The sequence below is a fragment of the Melozone crissalis genome, unplaced genomic scaffold (genome assembly GCF_028551555.1).
Source record: "Melozone crissalis strain CALT ecotype California unplaced genomic scaffold, PUWL_Pcris_2 ptg000088l_1, whole genome shotgun sequence".
Taxonomy (NCBI): domain Eukaryota; kingdom Metazoa; phylum Chordata; class Aves; order Passeriformes; family Passerellidae; genus Melozone; species Melozone crissalis.
The window spans coordinates 2,198,052-2,212,705 of record NW_026535865.1 but is presented as its reverse complement, the minus strand read 5'-3'; the positions used below and the strand labels follow the sequence as shown (position 1 = coordinate 2,212,705).

Below are 14,654 nucleotides of genomic sequence, written 5' to 3'. Positions count from 1 at the left end.
GGCAGTGCTCACTTCCCCAGGCACCTCACTCAGAGCCCTGCAGAGGGTGACCCTGGAACTCACACTGTATTTTGTGGATCAGGAAGTTGTTGTGTTCTCTGAACACCTTTTTCAGGGAAAGAACTTGCTTTATTCCCTCTATATCTCTCTATATCTGAAGGACTGCCCCATATTCCTCAACTCCAATCTCCAAATTTATCTTCTGAAGTGGCAAGTTACTAGCAATAAAACAAACCAAAAATTCTTCATTCTGAGAGCTGCAGTAATTCTTCATTCTGGGAGCTGCAGTAATTCTTCAGGGCAGTAGTGGGGTTAAAAAACTAGCTAAGAGTAGGGTCCTTTATAATAATGGTTATCAACTGGCTTTAAAAGACACTCTGCTGTGACACAGAATTATTAACAAGCTGTTCCATTCCTATCTTTTAAAATGTTCACTTAAGGGTTTGAGCTGCTTGATGTTTTGTAATATTTCTATTTACAGAAATTTGTGCTGGCGGTGCTCAGAAAGTAACAAATCTTTCTTTTCCCAGCGATACCAAGACACTCCAGGGGTGGAACATATTCCTGTGGTTCAGATTGACCTTTCTGTCCCATTAAAAGTTCCAGGTAAGCACAGCTAATCTTTTAAAATTAATTAAAGAAATTCAGTTTAGCAAAAGTCATAATTCCTTCTTAGATCTTTAACCTGAGGTTCTGAAGGGCAAGGAGCACACTTCCATTAGAGTCTTAAATATATCTCCTTAATTTACATTTGGAAATAGTACTTTGCAGTCTGAGTTCCTTTCAAGATAATATTAGAAATAATTCTGTGATTAGGAATGTCATGCAGCCAGGTCTGTAACATGTAGAGGAACCACTGTTCTGTGTGGGAGCAGTCACCTTGAAAATATCTTGGAGGTCTGATGGAGGAGACATGAAATAGAATCTAATGGTGGAGATACTGTTTGAATATCTTGTTTCAGTTATCAAAAGTGGTTGTGTATCTAAGGAGTGGTTGGATACAGCACAGAAAAGCTGTTGATAAAGTTCTTTACATTACAAGTACAGCAGCAATGTCACCAATTCTCCTTAAAATCTCAATGTTTGGATGCTCCTTGTAATGCAATAATGCAGTCAAGAATGAGAGAGCAGGATTGAGCTCTTTCCTGTTTCTGGAAAGATGCAGTGCACAGCAAAGCTGGTGCCTGGGGGGCTGTGTGGAAGCACAGAGATGAGGATCCAGCTGGCTCTGGGAAGCTGGAAGCAGCAGCAGGGCACACTCCTGATGTGGTGTTTCAGTTCTCAGTACATGTGCTCTGTACCTGAAAGCAGCTTGGCTTTCCCCAGGAATGCCCATGTCAGACCAGTATGTGAAACTGGAAGAAGAGAGAAGGCATAAACAGAAACTGGAGAAAGACAAGAAAAAGAAAAAGCAGAAAAAGGAGAAGAGAGGGAAACACCATCGCCACAACTCCCTGCACACAGAGAGTGAGGAGGACATTGCTCCAGCCCACCACGTCGACATCATCACAGAGGAGATGCCAGAGGTCAGTTCCTGTGCTTGGGCTCTGGGATTTATCTGTGTGCAGCTCTTGAGAGATTTTTGCCCCCACAGCTGCAGCCAGTCTGTGATGTGGCAGTTCCAGAGCTGTTTCAGAAGTGACTGAGATGATCCCAGGCTGTTCTTTGCAGGGGAAGAAATTACTGTCTTTTTTTTTTTTAAACAAAAAGACAAAAATTGCCACTGAAGCTATTAAAAAGGTCAAAACCAACAAAACAATGTTCATCCCTGCTCTAAAAGTAACACTGCCCAAATAGCATTTATTATGCTCTGCTGCTTCACTTTGACAGTAACTTGCTGTCTAGTCAGCAGCTTTGCAGCTGATGATAATTAATTGCAGATGCTAATGATGTAATCTGTATTTGTTTCTAAAATTTCCTTTAATCAAAACCGAACAGCAGCAATTCAAGTCCTGCTGGTTATGAAGAAGGGGTTTCTGTTCCAAATTAATCTTGAAACTGGCTGCTGCAGTGAAGTGCATTGTTCCCATAACTTACTGAGCCTGACTGCAGCTGGCCTCTGCAGGGTTCACAGGCTCAAAAAAATTTTAATTTGAGTGGTGTTAAGCTTGAGTTTGAAAATTGCCAGGGGTTTGCTGCCTCACTGGGTGTCTCTTTACTCTCCTGCAGAATGCTTTGCCCAGTGATGAGGATGATAAAGATCCCAATGATCCCTACAAGGCACTTGACATAGACCTGGATAAGTAAGTGCAGTTTGTGTGTGAGTTCACTGAGGGACTGCCTGAGGGCAGGGCTGGGGCTGAGCAGGCAAAGCACAGCAGGCCATGAGGGGAAAAGGCTGAAGGCTCTCCCCATGGCTTTGAGACCTCAGGTGCTCATCCAGCTTTGGCTCCCACTGCAGCTTGGATGATAAAATCTCAACTCCTGAGTATGAGGGGGGTTTGGGAGGGGCGGGGGAGTCAGTAAATGTAGTGTGAGTGTGACTGAAGGAGTCTGGAAGCACAGACAGTGTCTCTGGATCAGGTGCGGGTTACTCTGAGGGTTGGGTGTCCCACTGTCTCTCTGCTGTCACCTGTGTTGGCACTGAGTGTGAGCTGTGTCCATCTGTCCCCCTCAGAAGCTCTGTGTCCGTGGCAAGCCTGTGTTGTATCACTGACCAGAGACACCCAGGCTGTCCCACCCCACTGCCCTGTGGCCCTGCAGTGTGTCCCACTGTTGAGTTGTTCTGCTGTGACTGAGCTGTGTGTCACCCCTGTGCCCAGCTCTGGGGCTGTGCCAGTGCCAGCTCTGAGCCCCTGCATCCCTGTGCCCATGAGCCCTGGGCTGTGCAGTGTTGCACAGGGAGATTGGTTTGGATTCTTTTACAAAATCACCATGCTAAAAATAATTGCTGACTTATGGTCCAGGGATGCCTCCTGTAAATTTTTGAAGACTGTGCAGGCCCATGTGGGTGTGTGTGGGATCTCTCTCTTCCTCTGATACTTGGGTCTGTGCCTTTCTTTGCAGTGCCAAATTTATAGGGCTTTGGCCTCTCAGTACCTTGTGAAAAAATGAATAAAACACTTTCTGAGGAACTCCTTTTTTGGAAGGCCAAAATCTGCACTGACAAATATATAAAAGGAAATTAATTTCTGCCTGTAGCCCCTGTATTTGCATGGTGATTCTCAGCAGCACTGGGCACACCCAGCAGAGCAGGTCCTGGGGGCTGTGCTCAGGAGGCATCCAGGGCTGCTGGATTGTTCCATCCATTCCCTCCCTGTGCCATGAGTGCTGTGCTCTCCTGTCATGGTTTCTCATGTCTGTGTCCTCTCTCTTTCTTTCTGTGCTTGCACTGCTCTGTCTGTCACGCTCACACGCAGTCTGGTTTCAGGGAAGCCTTCCAGGTAAGAATATCTCCTGAGTGTTGACCTTTGTCAGGGTGGTTGATTTTGGACAGGGCAAGTCCTTGAAGGGTGGTGGAACTGTTAACTCAGACTCTCACATTTGAGTGTCTGTTTTGTCACTGGCTTCCAGCACCAATGCTGTTCCTGTACAGGTATATCTGAAATAGTAAAAGATGAGACTGAACAACTGTTTATTGTTCAATCTTCCCTTAGTGTCTGAAAGTGAAAAATTAATTGGTTCTGGTTCTTAATGCAATATAAGCAAAAAAATTGAGGCAGTTAAGGCCATTAGAAATCTTCCTGAAGTAATGTTTGCTGTGCCAGTGTGAAAATTAACATTAAATAAAAGCCATAAATAGAAAAATATGCAGTTGGTGAATTTCTTGCTGGCTTCTGGAAATGTTTGACAAGAATGAGAGAAATTTTTGTGATTTTTTTTTTCCTAAGTAATGGATTTAGGATACAGGGTAAATATCACCTGCTGTCGGTGCTTTTTGCAAACAGGTGTTTGAAGTTACATTTAACTTACAAAATGTGATAGTAGAGTAAGAATTCCTAGTGCAAACTTCCAAAATAAAAATTACTTAGAATAGTTCCCAATTAGGCCGATCTATTCATCAAGAACAGCAAACCCCACACCCTTCAAGGGCTGCTGGAGCCATGCTGACATTCCACTGCTGAAATTTCCGCTCTGCTGGAAATGCTGTTCCACATCCTTGCTTTTCCCTGGAGAGGGATTCCATGGAAACACAGTGGAACATGGAGCTGTTCCTCTGGGGGTGTTCCTCAGCCTCTGGTGGCACCTCTAAGGGTTAAACAGCAAAACCTTGGCTCTGTCACCTTCCAATTGTTTCCTCTGACTCCTAACCCACAAGGGCAATGTCTGCAGTGCATAAGAAAACTCCAGGTATGGAAGTATGCACTGATTTTAGGCCTGGGGGCCCAGCTCCCTAAGAACAAAGCAGAGCTTGTCTTGGCCAGGTTATGTGGCTGAGGGAGCTGTGTGCAGCAGGTAATGGGCTCTTTCTTTTCAAGACCTTTAGCAGACAGTGAGAAGCTGCCAGTGCAGAGACACAGGAATGTGGAGACCCTGAAGTCACCAGACTCAGAAGTTCCCCTAGCAGAGAAGAAGAGCAAGAAACCCAAAAAGAAGGAAAAGAAACATAAAGATAAAGAGAGAGATAAAGGAAAGAAGAAAGAGAAAGAGAAAAAGGTGGTGGAGGAGGAGGAGGAGGAAGTAAAAAAGGTAATTCTCCAAGATTTGCATTATTTTAGCTCCTGCTGTTACTTATTGCTGAGTTCATTTTGTTGCCTAGGAACAGTTGCATTTAACAGTACAAACAGCTCAATGCATTCACCCTCTATTTACTTCAATTTTTACTACTGTAGCAGCAGGTATTTAAAGATTTCTGTTAATAAAAATAACACTTACTGAGCCTCCTTAGCTAGCAGAATTCAGCTTACTGCAGCCTACACAGCAGATCTGCCAGAGCTCACGTGGAGCTGAGTTTGCTGATAGTTTGTCTGTTCACCAAGTGGGGAACTCCTTAGCAAAATATCTGGAACTGGTTTTGTGTCATTTGTGGTGCATCCTGACTCCCATGTGCTCCAGAACCTTTCAGTTATAAACCCTGCCCATGGCTGCCAGTTGCTGTCAGGATTTGAAGCATCCCCCTGTTAATCCCCTGCAGAGCTGCACATTCCCTCTGCCCTGCAGCCCTTGGAATGCCAGGAATGCCCTGTCCTGGTGTGGGGGTGCTGGGCAGGTGCTCTCAGCTGGGCCTGCCTTTGGAAGTGCTCAAAAAGTGAAGTGAAACTTCTTGGTGTGTTTGCTCCTGAATGTGTCACAGCATCTGAGCATGAGGAGCACTCTGCAGTGCTGCATTTCCATGGGAACTTCAAATTTTAGTTTAATTGTTGTAGACTCACAGAATCCCAGACTGGATTGGGTTCAAAGGAACCTTAAAGCTCATCCAGTGCCACCCCTGCCATGGCAGGGACACCTCCCACTGTCCCAGGCTGCTCCCAGCCCTGTCCAGCCTGGCCTTGGGCACTGCCAGGGATCCAGGGGCAGCCCCAGCTGCTCTGGGCACCCCGTGCCAGGGCCTGCCCACCCTGCCAGGGAACAATTCCCAATTCCCAGTCTCCCACCTAGCCCTGCCCTGTGGCAGTGGGAGCCATTCCCTGTGTCCTGTCCCTGCAGGCCTTGTCCCCAGTCCCTCTGCAGCTCTCCTGGAGCCCCTTCAGGCCCTGCCAGGGGCTCTGAGGTGTCCCTGGAGCCTTCTCTTGTCCAGGTGAGCACCCCCAGCTCTGCCAGCCTTTCCTCATAAGGCAGATGTTCCATCCTTGTGATCATTTTGTTTTGGTTTTCTTTTGTTGCTGTTGAGTTTTTAATTTGATTTTTAAGAAAGATGTAAACAATGATAATGGGGTTTTTCTTCTGCTGAAATTCAGGGGGAAGACTTGGATTTCTGGCTCTCCACTGCTCCACCAGCTGCTCCCACACCCCAGCCACAGGTAGAAATCTTCCCCCATCAGAAGAAACTTCTGTGGTTATTCCTTGCCTGTGAGAGGTGCAGGAGTGCTGTGTCATGCTGCAGCACAGAGGGGAACATCAGCTCCATCTCCTCACCTTCCTGCTGGGCAGCAGAGATATTGTGTCTGCCCAGTTCACAGGAGCTGAAATGGGAGACTTGAGGCTCATTCTGTGCAGGTCAAGGAATAGAAATAGAAATACAGATGCAGCTCCAGCCTTGGTTGATTTTGTTATTGATGAGTGTAATGTTATACAGTTGTATGGTTTTATTTCCCAGTATGAGGTAGACTCTGGCAATATTAATAGACATGAGAGACAGAGTGTGAAAGAAAAATTCTCATGAATTTTGATGGGAAATTTTAGAGGAAGAGACAAAGATAGAAGGGGATGGATTCCTTGGAGGGAATCTTCTGAATTGTGTCTTCAGGTGATCATATTTGCTGGGTTTCAGAGGCATAAAATGAAAGCCTTGATACCATGTTAGCCCAATGTCATTTCTGAAATAACACTTGGGAGGAGTTGTCACTGTTGAGTTTCCTTTGCTGTGGGATTGGGTTGTTCCAGCTGCTTTCCATGAGTGTCAGAATCCTTCTGCTCCTCTCCTCAGAGCGAGCCTGCAGTGGGCACTGCTGTGGTGGCTGAACCCCAAGTGGTAAAAAAAGAAGAAAGGGAAGAACCAGATGAGGAGGAGGAGGATGAAGGAAAGGTAAGTGGTTCAAGTTAAGAGGAAATTGCCTCAAGTTACACCAGGGGAGGCTTAGATTAGATATTAGGAAAGATTTTGTTGTATTGAGTTTTAATGGAAAGGATTGTCAGGCATTGGGACAGGCTGCCCAGGGCAGTGGTGGAGTCACTGTCCCTGGAAATGTTCAGAAAACCTGTGGATGTGGCACCTGTGGATGCTTTAGTGGTGGATGTGGTGGCACTGGGCTGATGGTTGGATGATCTTAAAGATCTTTTTCAACCTTCACAATTCTCTGGTTTCATGAAGTTGCTGTCACCTTTCAGCCATATTCTCCTGCGCTCTCAAACTCCTTAAAAAGCAGCACAGAGGATTTACCAACAGCATCTGTTCAGTGCAGTGACTGCCTGCAAATGTTGCATCCTTGGGGAGCTGTGACCATCTCGTGTCCCTGAGCCAAGGGACAGGTCCCAGTTAAAGTTTCCAAACACTTGGAGAGATTCAGCCCTGTGCTGTTCCCAGGTTACTTTGGGATAAGGTGTGGGGAGCAGGGTTTACTGGGACTTCACATGGAGTTACTTTTGGGATTTCAGGAATGGTAGCTCTGTTTTGGGTTCTGCTGTAAAAGGAAACTTTGCACAGTCCAGGAAATGCAGAGAGTGAGAGTCTAGAGATAGAAGTGTGGTGGAGGAGTCATTGCTAGAAATCAAGGGTTTCTTTAAGGGTTGTTGTAGTTTCTCGTTCTTCTTGGTAGAAATCCTCCAAGCATAAGAAGAAAAAGCACAAGAAAGAGAAAGAAGAGAAATCAAAGGATAAAAAGAAATCCAAGAAGAAGAGTCATCACAGTGAGGAGGAGCCCCCAGAGTCAGTGCAGAACGGGACACTAGAGGATGAGCCACTACCAGTGAGTAACTGTGCCCAGGCCTGGGAACAGGGAGAGCTCAGCTCTTGGGAAGGTGGGCAGTGACAGCTCTTCCCAGAGTCAGCAGTTCTGGTGTCACTGTGAGCTCTCTCTTGTTTTGCAGCCCATGTCCAGTTATCGCCTTCTTGCTGAAAACCCATACATCAAAATGGTGAGTTGGGGCTGTTCTGTGTGCCCTGGGGATGGGGAGTGACTTTATGTAGCCATCACATAACTGAAGGACTGTTTCAGTCCCAAGCTCTATTTCCTTTCCTTTGGGTGGCCCACTTTAATTTCTAAGTTGATATTTTCCCAATCCCAGTGTGCTTCCATAATCTTCTAGCCATATCAAATTACCTCCCTTTTGAACCTGGTTTTACCCCCAGGTAAAATGGGGATAAATGTGTTCTGTTTCTTGAAGTTTGATTTTTCCTGTGACATTTTTCCCTTCATTTGCAGACCTATGATATCCAAGGAAACCTCCAGCATGACAGCCAAGTTACAGTGTCTGTTATCTTTGAGAACAAAAGCACTAGCTTCCTTAAGAGCATGGAACTGAATGTCCTGGACTCTCTCAACACTAAAATGCTCCGACCAGAAGGATCATCAGTACACGATGGGATCCCTGTGCCCTTCCAGCTCCCCCCTGGTATGCACAGCTTTGCACAGGGCTCTTGGAGTGTGGCTGGCCCTGCACTGCCCTCCTGTGGAAAGAGCTGCTTGAACTTCTTGCTGTTTTCCAGAAAAAACATCTCTGCCTGGGTGTTGCTGGGCTTTCCCACAGTTCCCTGGAGAGGATAAGCCTTCTCCCAGTGTGGCTGTAATGCAGGTGGTTCTGCACAGCAAGAGCAAAGCCTTTATCTAGGGCTGGGAATCCAAATGTCTGAGTTCGTTTTCCAGGTGCCTGCAGGCTGGCACACCTTTGACTACCGGAATGCAAAATTTGTTATGTGTTTGCTATGAGATTTAAAATAAAACAAGATAGGAGGTTTGTGAAGCATTCGAATCCACTCTGGATTCATTCTGGAGCTCTTGTCCCACTGTTTGAATGGCAGAGGCCTTTTGCAATGAAGGTTTGTGATAAGGATGTGCAAGGAGGGCAGCTCAAGTATTAAGCACAGAAATTAAGGATAATGGTTTTGTACAGAGCACAGTAGTACAGTCAAATCTGTGAACTTCCCTGAATTTCCCTTCCTTCACCAAGGAGTTAATTTGAATCCTGGAACAGCTCACAGAGGGCTGGAGTGGCCTCAAGGTGCTTTTCAATCCCCCATGGAAAGCAGTGGGGTATTTGATTTGTTTTAAATCTCTATGTGGCAGTTCTTGACACAGACTTGTATATTAAAAGCAAAACATAGAACCATTAGAATTCAAATTAGCTCTGAAAGCTACTCTGAAATGTTTATAATATAATTCCAGTTATGCAAATAGTTTAAATCTGTGACACTGTGACAGTTTGCCCAGGCACTTGCTCAATAACCTCCATCAAATGCCAGCTGCCATTGCTGCCACTGAGAGACCCAAGTGCTGTAACATTGTTGACTCATCACAGCAGTTGTGTGTAGAACTATTCCAACTCAGAGAATTTCAGATTTGGTTCAAAAATAGTCTGCACATCAGTCAGTTTATTCTAACCATTACTTAGATCTGGAAACCATTATCTGACCTGACTTTTCCCTCTCCTCTCTTCACACTAGGAATCTCTAATGAAGCCCAGTTTGTGTTTACACTTCAGAGTATTGTTATGGCTCAGAAGTTAAAAGGAACACTGTCCTTTATAGTCAAAGTAAGTGCAGCTCTCAACTGCCTCTGCTTCCTTGGGAACTGCGTCAGGGAGCCGGGCTTGGGTGGGAAGCTCTGCTCTGGAGCTTTTTTTAGGCATCATTTCATCCCTGCTGCAGCAGCCCATTCTGTGAGGAACATTTTCACATGACATCTTGTGCAAAGAGTGCCCCCAGCCCTGCGTCAGCACGTCCTGGATTGTCACTGCTGTCAGCGTGTGAGCAAGGCAGCCTGGAACATGTGCCACATTGTCAGCTAGGAAATCACACTGATCTGCTGGGGAGGGGACAGAGGGGACCAGGCTCTGCTCCTTCTGATCTCAGTTGGACACTGCAGCCTGCTACAAGGCTGCAAAACTAAAATGAGAATTAGGTGCAGTCATTAAGAGTGGAAACCCAGAGCAAGAGTGAGGTCAGAGGAAGGTATTGTTTAATAGGTATTGACTGGATAAGACTGTGTGGGTCTCTGATGTTATTTCAGTACAGTTATTAATGAAAGAGATGCTCAAAGGAAATGAATGGAGACAGTTGTGGCTACTCCTGAGTCAGCCATTATCTCTATTTTAAGAGTTTCTTAAAAATAGCATGCTAGTCCTATTTTAGTACCTAAGAATCTGGGAACTATTAATTTCTTATTTTGCTCAGGAAATAATGAACTGTAAAACCACATCTCCAAGTGTTAGTTTAAACTCAGTCTGCTCAGTTTATTTCAGCAGAGTGCAGGCAGAACTGGAGCCCAGTGTGTCCCTTACCTGTTGTGGGTGCAATTATCAACCCAGCTGGCCAAATCTTTGAGTGGGCTGGTCTTGTGGTGGGATCACGCTGATCCTTCAGAGGGAGCTCAGCCCTCAGCTCCTCACTGGTGCCTCTGTGGTGGGTAGGGGTGGCTGCCTCAGGGTTCCCACTCACCTGCTCTCCTTTGCTCTGTTTTGCAGGATGATGAAGGTTCAACCCATGAAAAACTAGATTTCAAATTGCACTTCAGTTGTGCTTCATACTTGATCACGACGCCTTGCTACAGGTGAGCGCCCCTGGCAGGCTGAGCCCTGCTGCTCCCAAGGGCTTGGGCAGTGTCTGTGTAAGGGGAGGCTGTTCAGATGTATCCACTGACTGATTTCAAGTGGCTCTGCAGGGGGAGCTCTGTGCCCTGCAGCTGGCAGAGGCAGCTCTGGCAGCAAGAGGGCACAAGTTGCTCCAGTGGGTTCTGGAGTATGGTTTCTGTATTTGCTGTAAACCCATTTTCCTCGAGCTTGGTAGCACTTAAGCTTCTGTATCCTGACATGTTTCATGGGGCTGATGGGACAGATTTCACTTGCATTTCTAATAAAACATTTACTTTCCTTCCTGCTCTGCAGTGATGCTTTTGCCAAGCTCCTAGAGTCTGGAGATCTGCACATGAGTTCTATTAAAGTAGATGGAATTAGCATTTCTTTCCAACATCTACTGGCAAAGATCTGTTTTCATCATCATTTTTCAGGTGAGTCTGCCTTGATGCAGAACCTTCTGCAGAATTCCATATTCTGAAATCTCTGCTGTGCTTGGTGAGCATAACACTGCATGGGCTCAGCAACCACAGGAGCAGGTGATGTCCAGATTAAATACATTTGGGAGAGTTTTCTCCAGTTTTGCAACACTCAAAGCATGCAGTGTTCTTCAAAATGAATTCTCCTTGTGTCCCTGTGGAATTCCTGCAGCCCAGTGAGGCATGTGACAGCTCTCATGGGAGCAGCTGCTGTGGAGTTCAGGCTGTAACTGTTCTCTGGAGGGTGGGTTTGATCTGCAGGGCTTCAGACTCCTTCCCCAGTGCCTCCTTTCAGTGAGGGAGAGCCCCAGCTATTCAGCTTTGGGTTTATTAATTAAAACACAAGCGCTGACTGAAGCAAAACAACTGGCTGTTTCATCATGCTCTGGTGTTTGCATTAGACATTGCCTCACTGGAAGTATTTCTGGGGAAGAAATCTATGTTCTGAGCTGTGTTTTTACCACAGAACATTTGTGGCTTAGCAGACAAATGACTCACCTCGTTATTGTGAAACGTCCCAGAGAGAAGCCACGAGGAGCCAGGCACATCTTAACCCTGACTTCCTCCTCCCCTCTGTAGAAGCCTCTGTTCCTCAAGGCCAGGCAGAGCAAGGGCTGCTCTCCAGGGGAAGCAGGGGTGAATTAAAATGGACTGGAATGAAATGAAATTGCTGTTTCTCTGCAGTTGTGGAACGCGTTGATTCGTGTGCATCCATGTACAGCCGTTCTATCCAAGGCCATCACGTCTGCCTACTGGTAAAAAAGGTGAGAGCACTGTAACCCCTGAGAGAAGCTAAACCCGGAGCCTTCCCTGCCTTCCTCTGCCTCTTTCCAGCCCCTGAGTTTGGCTGGGAACACATTTATCCCCACTTGGAAGAGAAGCTAATTATTTTTTTTTCTTTTTTTTTCCTTTTCAAGGGAGAGAACTCTGTATCCATAGATGGGAAATGTAATGATTCTACCCTGCTTAGCAACTTGTTGGATGAGATGAAAGAGACATTGTCCAAGTGCTGAATATTCCTTATACAATATTCCAACGAGCAGAAACACACCCAACGTGTAAAGACGAGCAGACCCAAGTGTTAAGTTTCTCCCTCGTACGCATGTACTACCCTGGGGCACGTGCTTTCAGTTCACTCCACCATTGGTTGCAGTTTAGACATTTTAAGGCTGTATGTTACCTTTTTATTTTCAGAACTTTTTACAAACTGTGGTGTTAACCCTTTCTAGCCCAAAGAGATCCTGGTGACATGACTGGAGGAGGGAGGGAGGGAGGGGTGGGCACTATTTATTCAGCAGCTCATGATGATCCCATGACCTTCATCTGTGTGGGACGGCGACTGAGCAGGACTTTATCAGCAGTAGCACAGTTTGTTGCTTGTGCTTATGCCAGGGAAGGTTGACTTAATCCTTAGCCATGAAAATGTCTTCAGGGCTGCTGTAGTTGATGTATATTTCTAGCAGAGGCTGGTGCTGGACCAGAAGGCCTCTTTTTGGTTTTTTTTTTTTATATATATATGATTTATTATTATCTCAAGATCTATTGTGATCAGCATATAAATATCCTCCATCTCCTTGAGCTAATCCAAAGGAGCCCTGTGGGAACTGGGATGTTTGAGTTTCTGTTTATAGTAGTTGCCTTGAGCCTTAACCTTCTTTTAGCGACAGCTGGAAGAGTCGAGTGTGGAAGCATGAAATGGGCTGGAAGTGTTATTGTTTGGGTCTGTGCTCCCCTCGACTGCCCCACACATGGAGTCTGTCAGGCCTCTCCCCTCTGAGCTGTCTCTGCTGATGTGTTTTATGAGTCCACTTCAATTTCACATTCCTGAACAGTTCAGCTGTAGCAAGAAACTGGAAATCCAAAGGGGTCTGTTCCTGCTTTTTTATCCTTTTGCTCACTAGCTGAGGTTGACCATTACCCGGTTAGAGAAACAGTCATGGGTGCAGCCCCTTGTGTGCAGGTCCATGTGCTCCCCCTGGGCTCTGAAACCAGCAGGGTCATTCTCTCCGTGTCCCCTCAGTGTCCCCCAGCCCTGCCCTTGCAGCACTGAGAGCAGATTTGGCAGCACAAGTGCCCCTGGGTCCCTGTGGCAGAGCCCTCCCTGCCAGGGAGAGAAGGATGGATGGGGAGCTCCTGTCCCAGGTGCAGGAAGGAGGAGGATGATGATGATGATGATGATGATGATCCCCCTCCCTGCCATGAGGAGCTGCTCTCCCTGCTGGGTGCAGGATGGGGAGGGGGCTGAGGAGCTGCAGATTTGGGACTGTAGCAGTCGCTTTAGGGGGAAGAAGGGAGAGTGTGGCAAGTGCCCATTCTGCACTATTGGAATCTTGTGGAGTCGCTGACAGGAAAGGGATGTCACAGTGTCCTGCAGAGATGCTCAGCTGATGTCCTTCTCCAACATCCCTTGCTTTCAACTTATTTTTTATTCCCCTGCTCTGTTTTTTTCCTCACAGTTCCACACCCAGTGAGCAAAACTCCATGGAAAGGTTTTGCTTTGGGGCACAGGTCAGGAGCAGTTGATTGCTCCAAAAAGGTGCCCAGGGAGGAGCTGGCTGGGTCTGCACGTCTCCAGCACCATCACCACTCCTAAAACACCAAACCCCCATGCAGGGAGCAGGATAAAGTGTTGATCTTATTTGTTGGGTGATGTCCTGTACTTTATGCGTGTCTCGTGCTCTTTACACTCTTCCCACAGGAGGTATTTTGGCAAAGGCTCTGCTCTGGTGCTCTGGGTTCCTTTTGCCAGGCCCAGCTCCGTGTCCGACCGCGCTGCCACGACGTGGAGGGTTTGGTTTTGGTCAGCCTCCCTTGGTTAGCCAGTTGTGTATTAGAAACTGAACATATTAAAATTGTCTTAAAGGATAATGTTCCTCAATTAGTGTTTGGGTTTTTTAATTCATGGATGAAAACTGTCACTTTAGCATGTAGAGTCTCTTACAGAATCCTGTGCAGTGATTCTAGAATTTTGAAACTGTATGATGTGTTACATTCACAAATTTATTTGCTATCAACATTCCCTGGAAAAAAAAAAAGAAAAGAAAAAGAAAACAACATACCACAAGCTGCTGTAATGATTTTGTGTCAAGATGATCCAATAAACTTTCAAAACAAAGTTAAATTTTTGGCTTTATAAATGGTCCTTTCATAAGACTGTTCCAGTTTGGATGGACCCAAAACCAAGGCATGGATTTACCCCAGGGCTGAATAATGGATCTTCAGTGGAGGTAAGAGCAATCTCCTTCCTAAAGGAGGTAGGGAATTCCTAGTGCTACCCCCTTAAAAGGCAGCTCTGCAACAGCAGCTGTCACTAACACTAAAATTGCAGGAAAAAATAATTCAGACTATCTCAGTTAAATCTCCATTGATTGTTTTATGTTTTGGATCATGATTGCAGCTGAAATTCAACCTTTGGAAGAATGGGAGCTCTGGTGTGAAGGAGGCCGGAATCAGCCCCTGCTGTTGCTTCCTCTTGGCCTCCAGTGGCATTTGTGACAAACGTGGTGACATTGATGTGAGGATAAAGCCCTGTCCTGCCACAGCAGCAATGAGGCCTGGGCTTGGCTGAAGCCCCAGTGGTTTCCAGTCACACCGGAACCTGTGAGAATCATCTTGGGGCAGAAAATCCCTGGGGCTGAGAGTCAGGAGCCACCAGTTCTGCGCTGGGAATTGCCCAGTAGCTTGTTGGCCCCGTTGCTGCAGGAAGGATCCAGGTCCTCTGTTCCCAGTGCTGCAATCCCACGTGGGCCTGCCATGGGCTGGGACTGCACAAATGGGATGGAAAGGGATGGAAACCAAGGCAAACCCCAATCTAGGGAGTGTGAAATGAGCCACAGGAGCTGAACTGGG

The 14,654-nt window shown here is 46.4% G+C and overlaps 1 protein-coding gene across 1 annotated transcript in view; it reads left to right on the top strand.

Annotated features, from left to right (window-relative positions):
* AP3D1 (adaptor related protein complex 3 subunit delta 1) overlaps positions 1 to 12,975 on the top strand; it is a 43,484-nt gene extending 30,509 nt beyond the window's left edge. Inside the window, exons 19-32 of the mRNA XM_054290950.1 lie at positions 531 to 606; positions 1,327 to 1,526; positions 2,170 to 2,243; positions 4,419 to 4,629; positions 5,838 to 5,900; positions 6,527 to 6,625; positions 7,356 to 7,505; positions 7,627 to 7,674; positions 7,962 to 8,151; positions 9,200 to 9,288; positions 10,219 to 10,304; positions 10,639 to 10,760; positions 11,490 to 11,569; positions 11,723 to 12,975. Coding sequence (XP_054146925.1) covers positions 531 to 606; positions 1,327 to 1,526; positions 2,170 to 2,243; positions 4,419 to 4,629; positions 5,838 to 5,900; positions 6,527 to 6,625; positions 7,356 to 7,505; positions 7,627 to 7,674; positions 7,962 to 8,151; positions 9,200 to 9,288; positions 10,219 to 10,304; positions 10,639 to 10,760; positions 11,490 to 11,569; positions 11,723 to 11,818 — 1,584 coding nt within the window. The 3' untranslated portion in view covers positions 11,819 to 12,975. The remainder of the gene's footprint in view (positions 1 to 530; positions 607 to 1,326; positions 1,527 to 2,169; positions 2,244 to 4,418; positions 4,630 to 5,837; positions 5,901 to 6,526; positions 6,626 to 7,355; positions 7,506 to 7,626; positions 7,675 to 7,961; positions 8,152 to 9,199; positions 9,289 to 10,218; positions 10,305 to 10,638; positions 10,761 to 11,489; positions 11,570 to 11,722) is intronic.
* Positions 12,976 to 14,654: the final 1,679 nt, after the last annotated feature.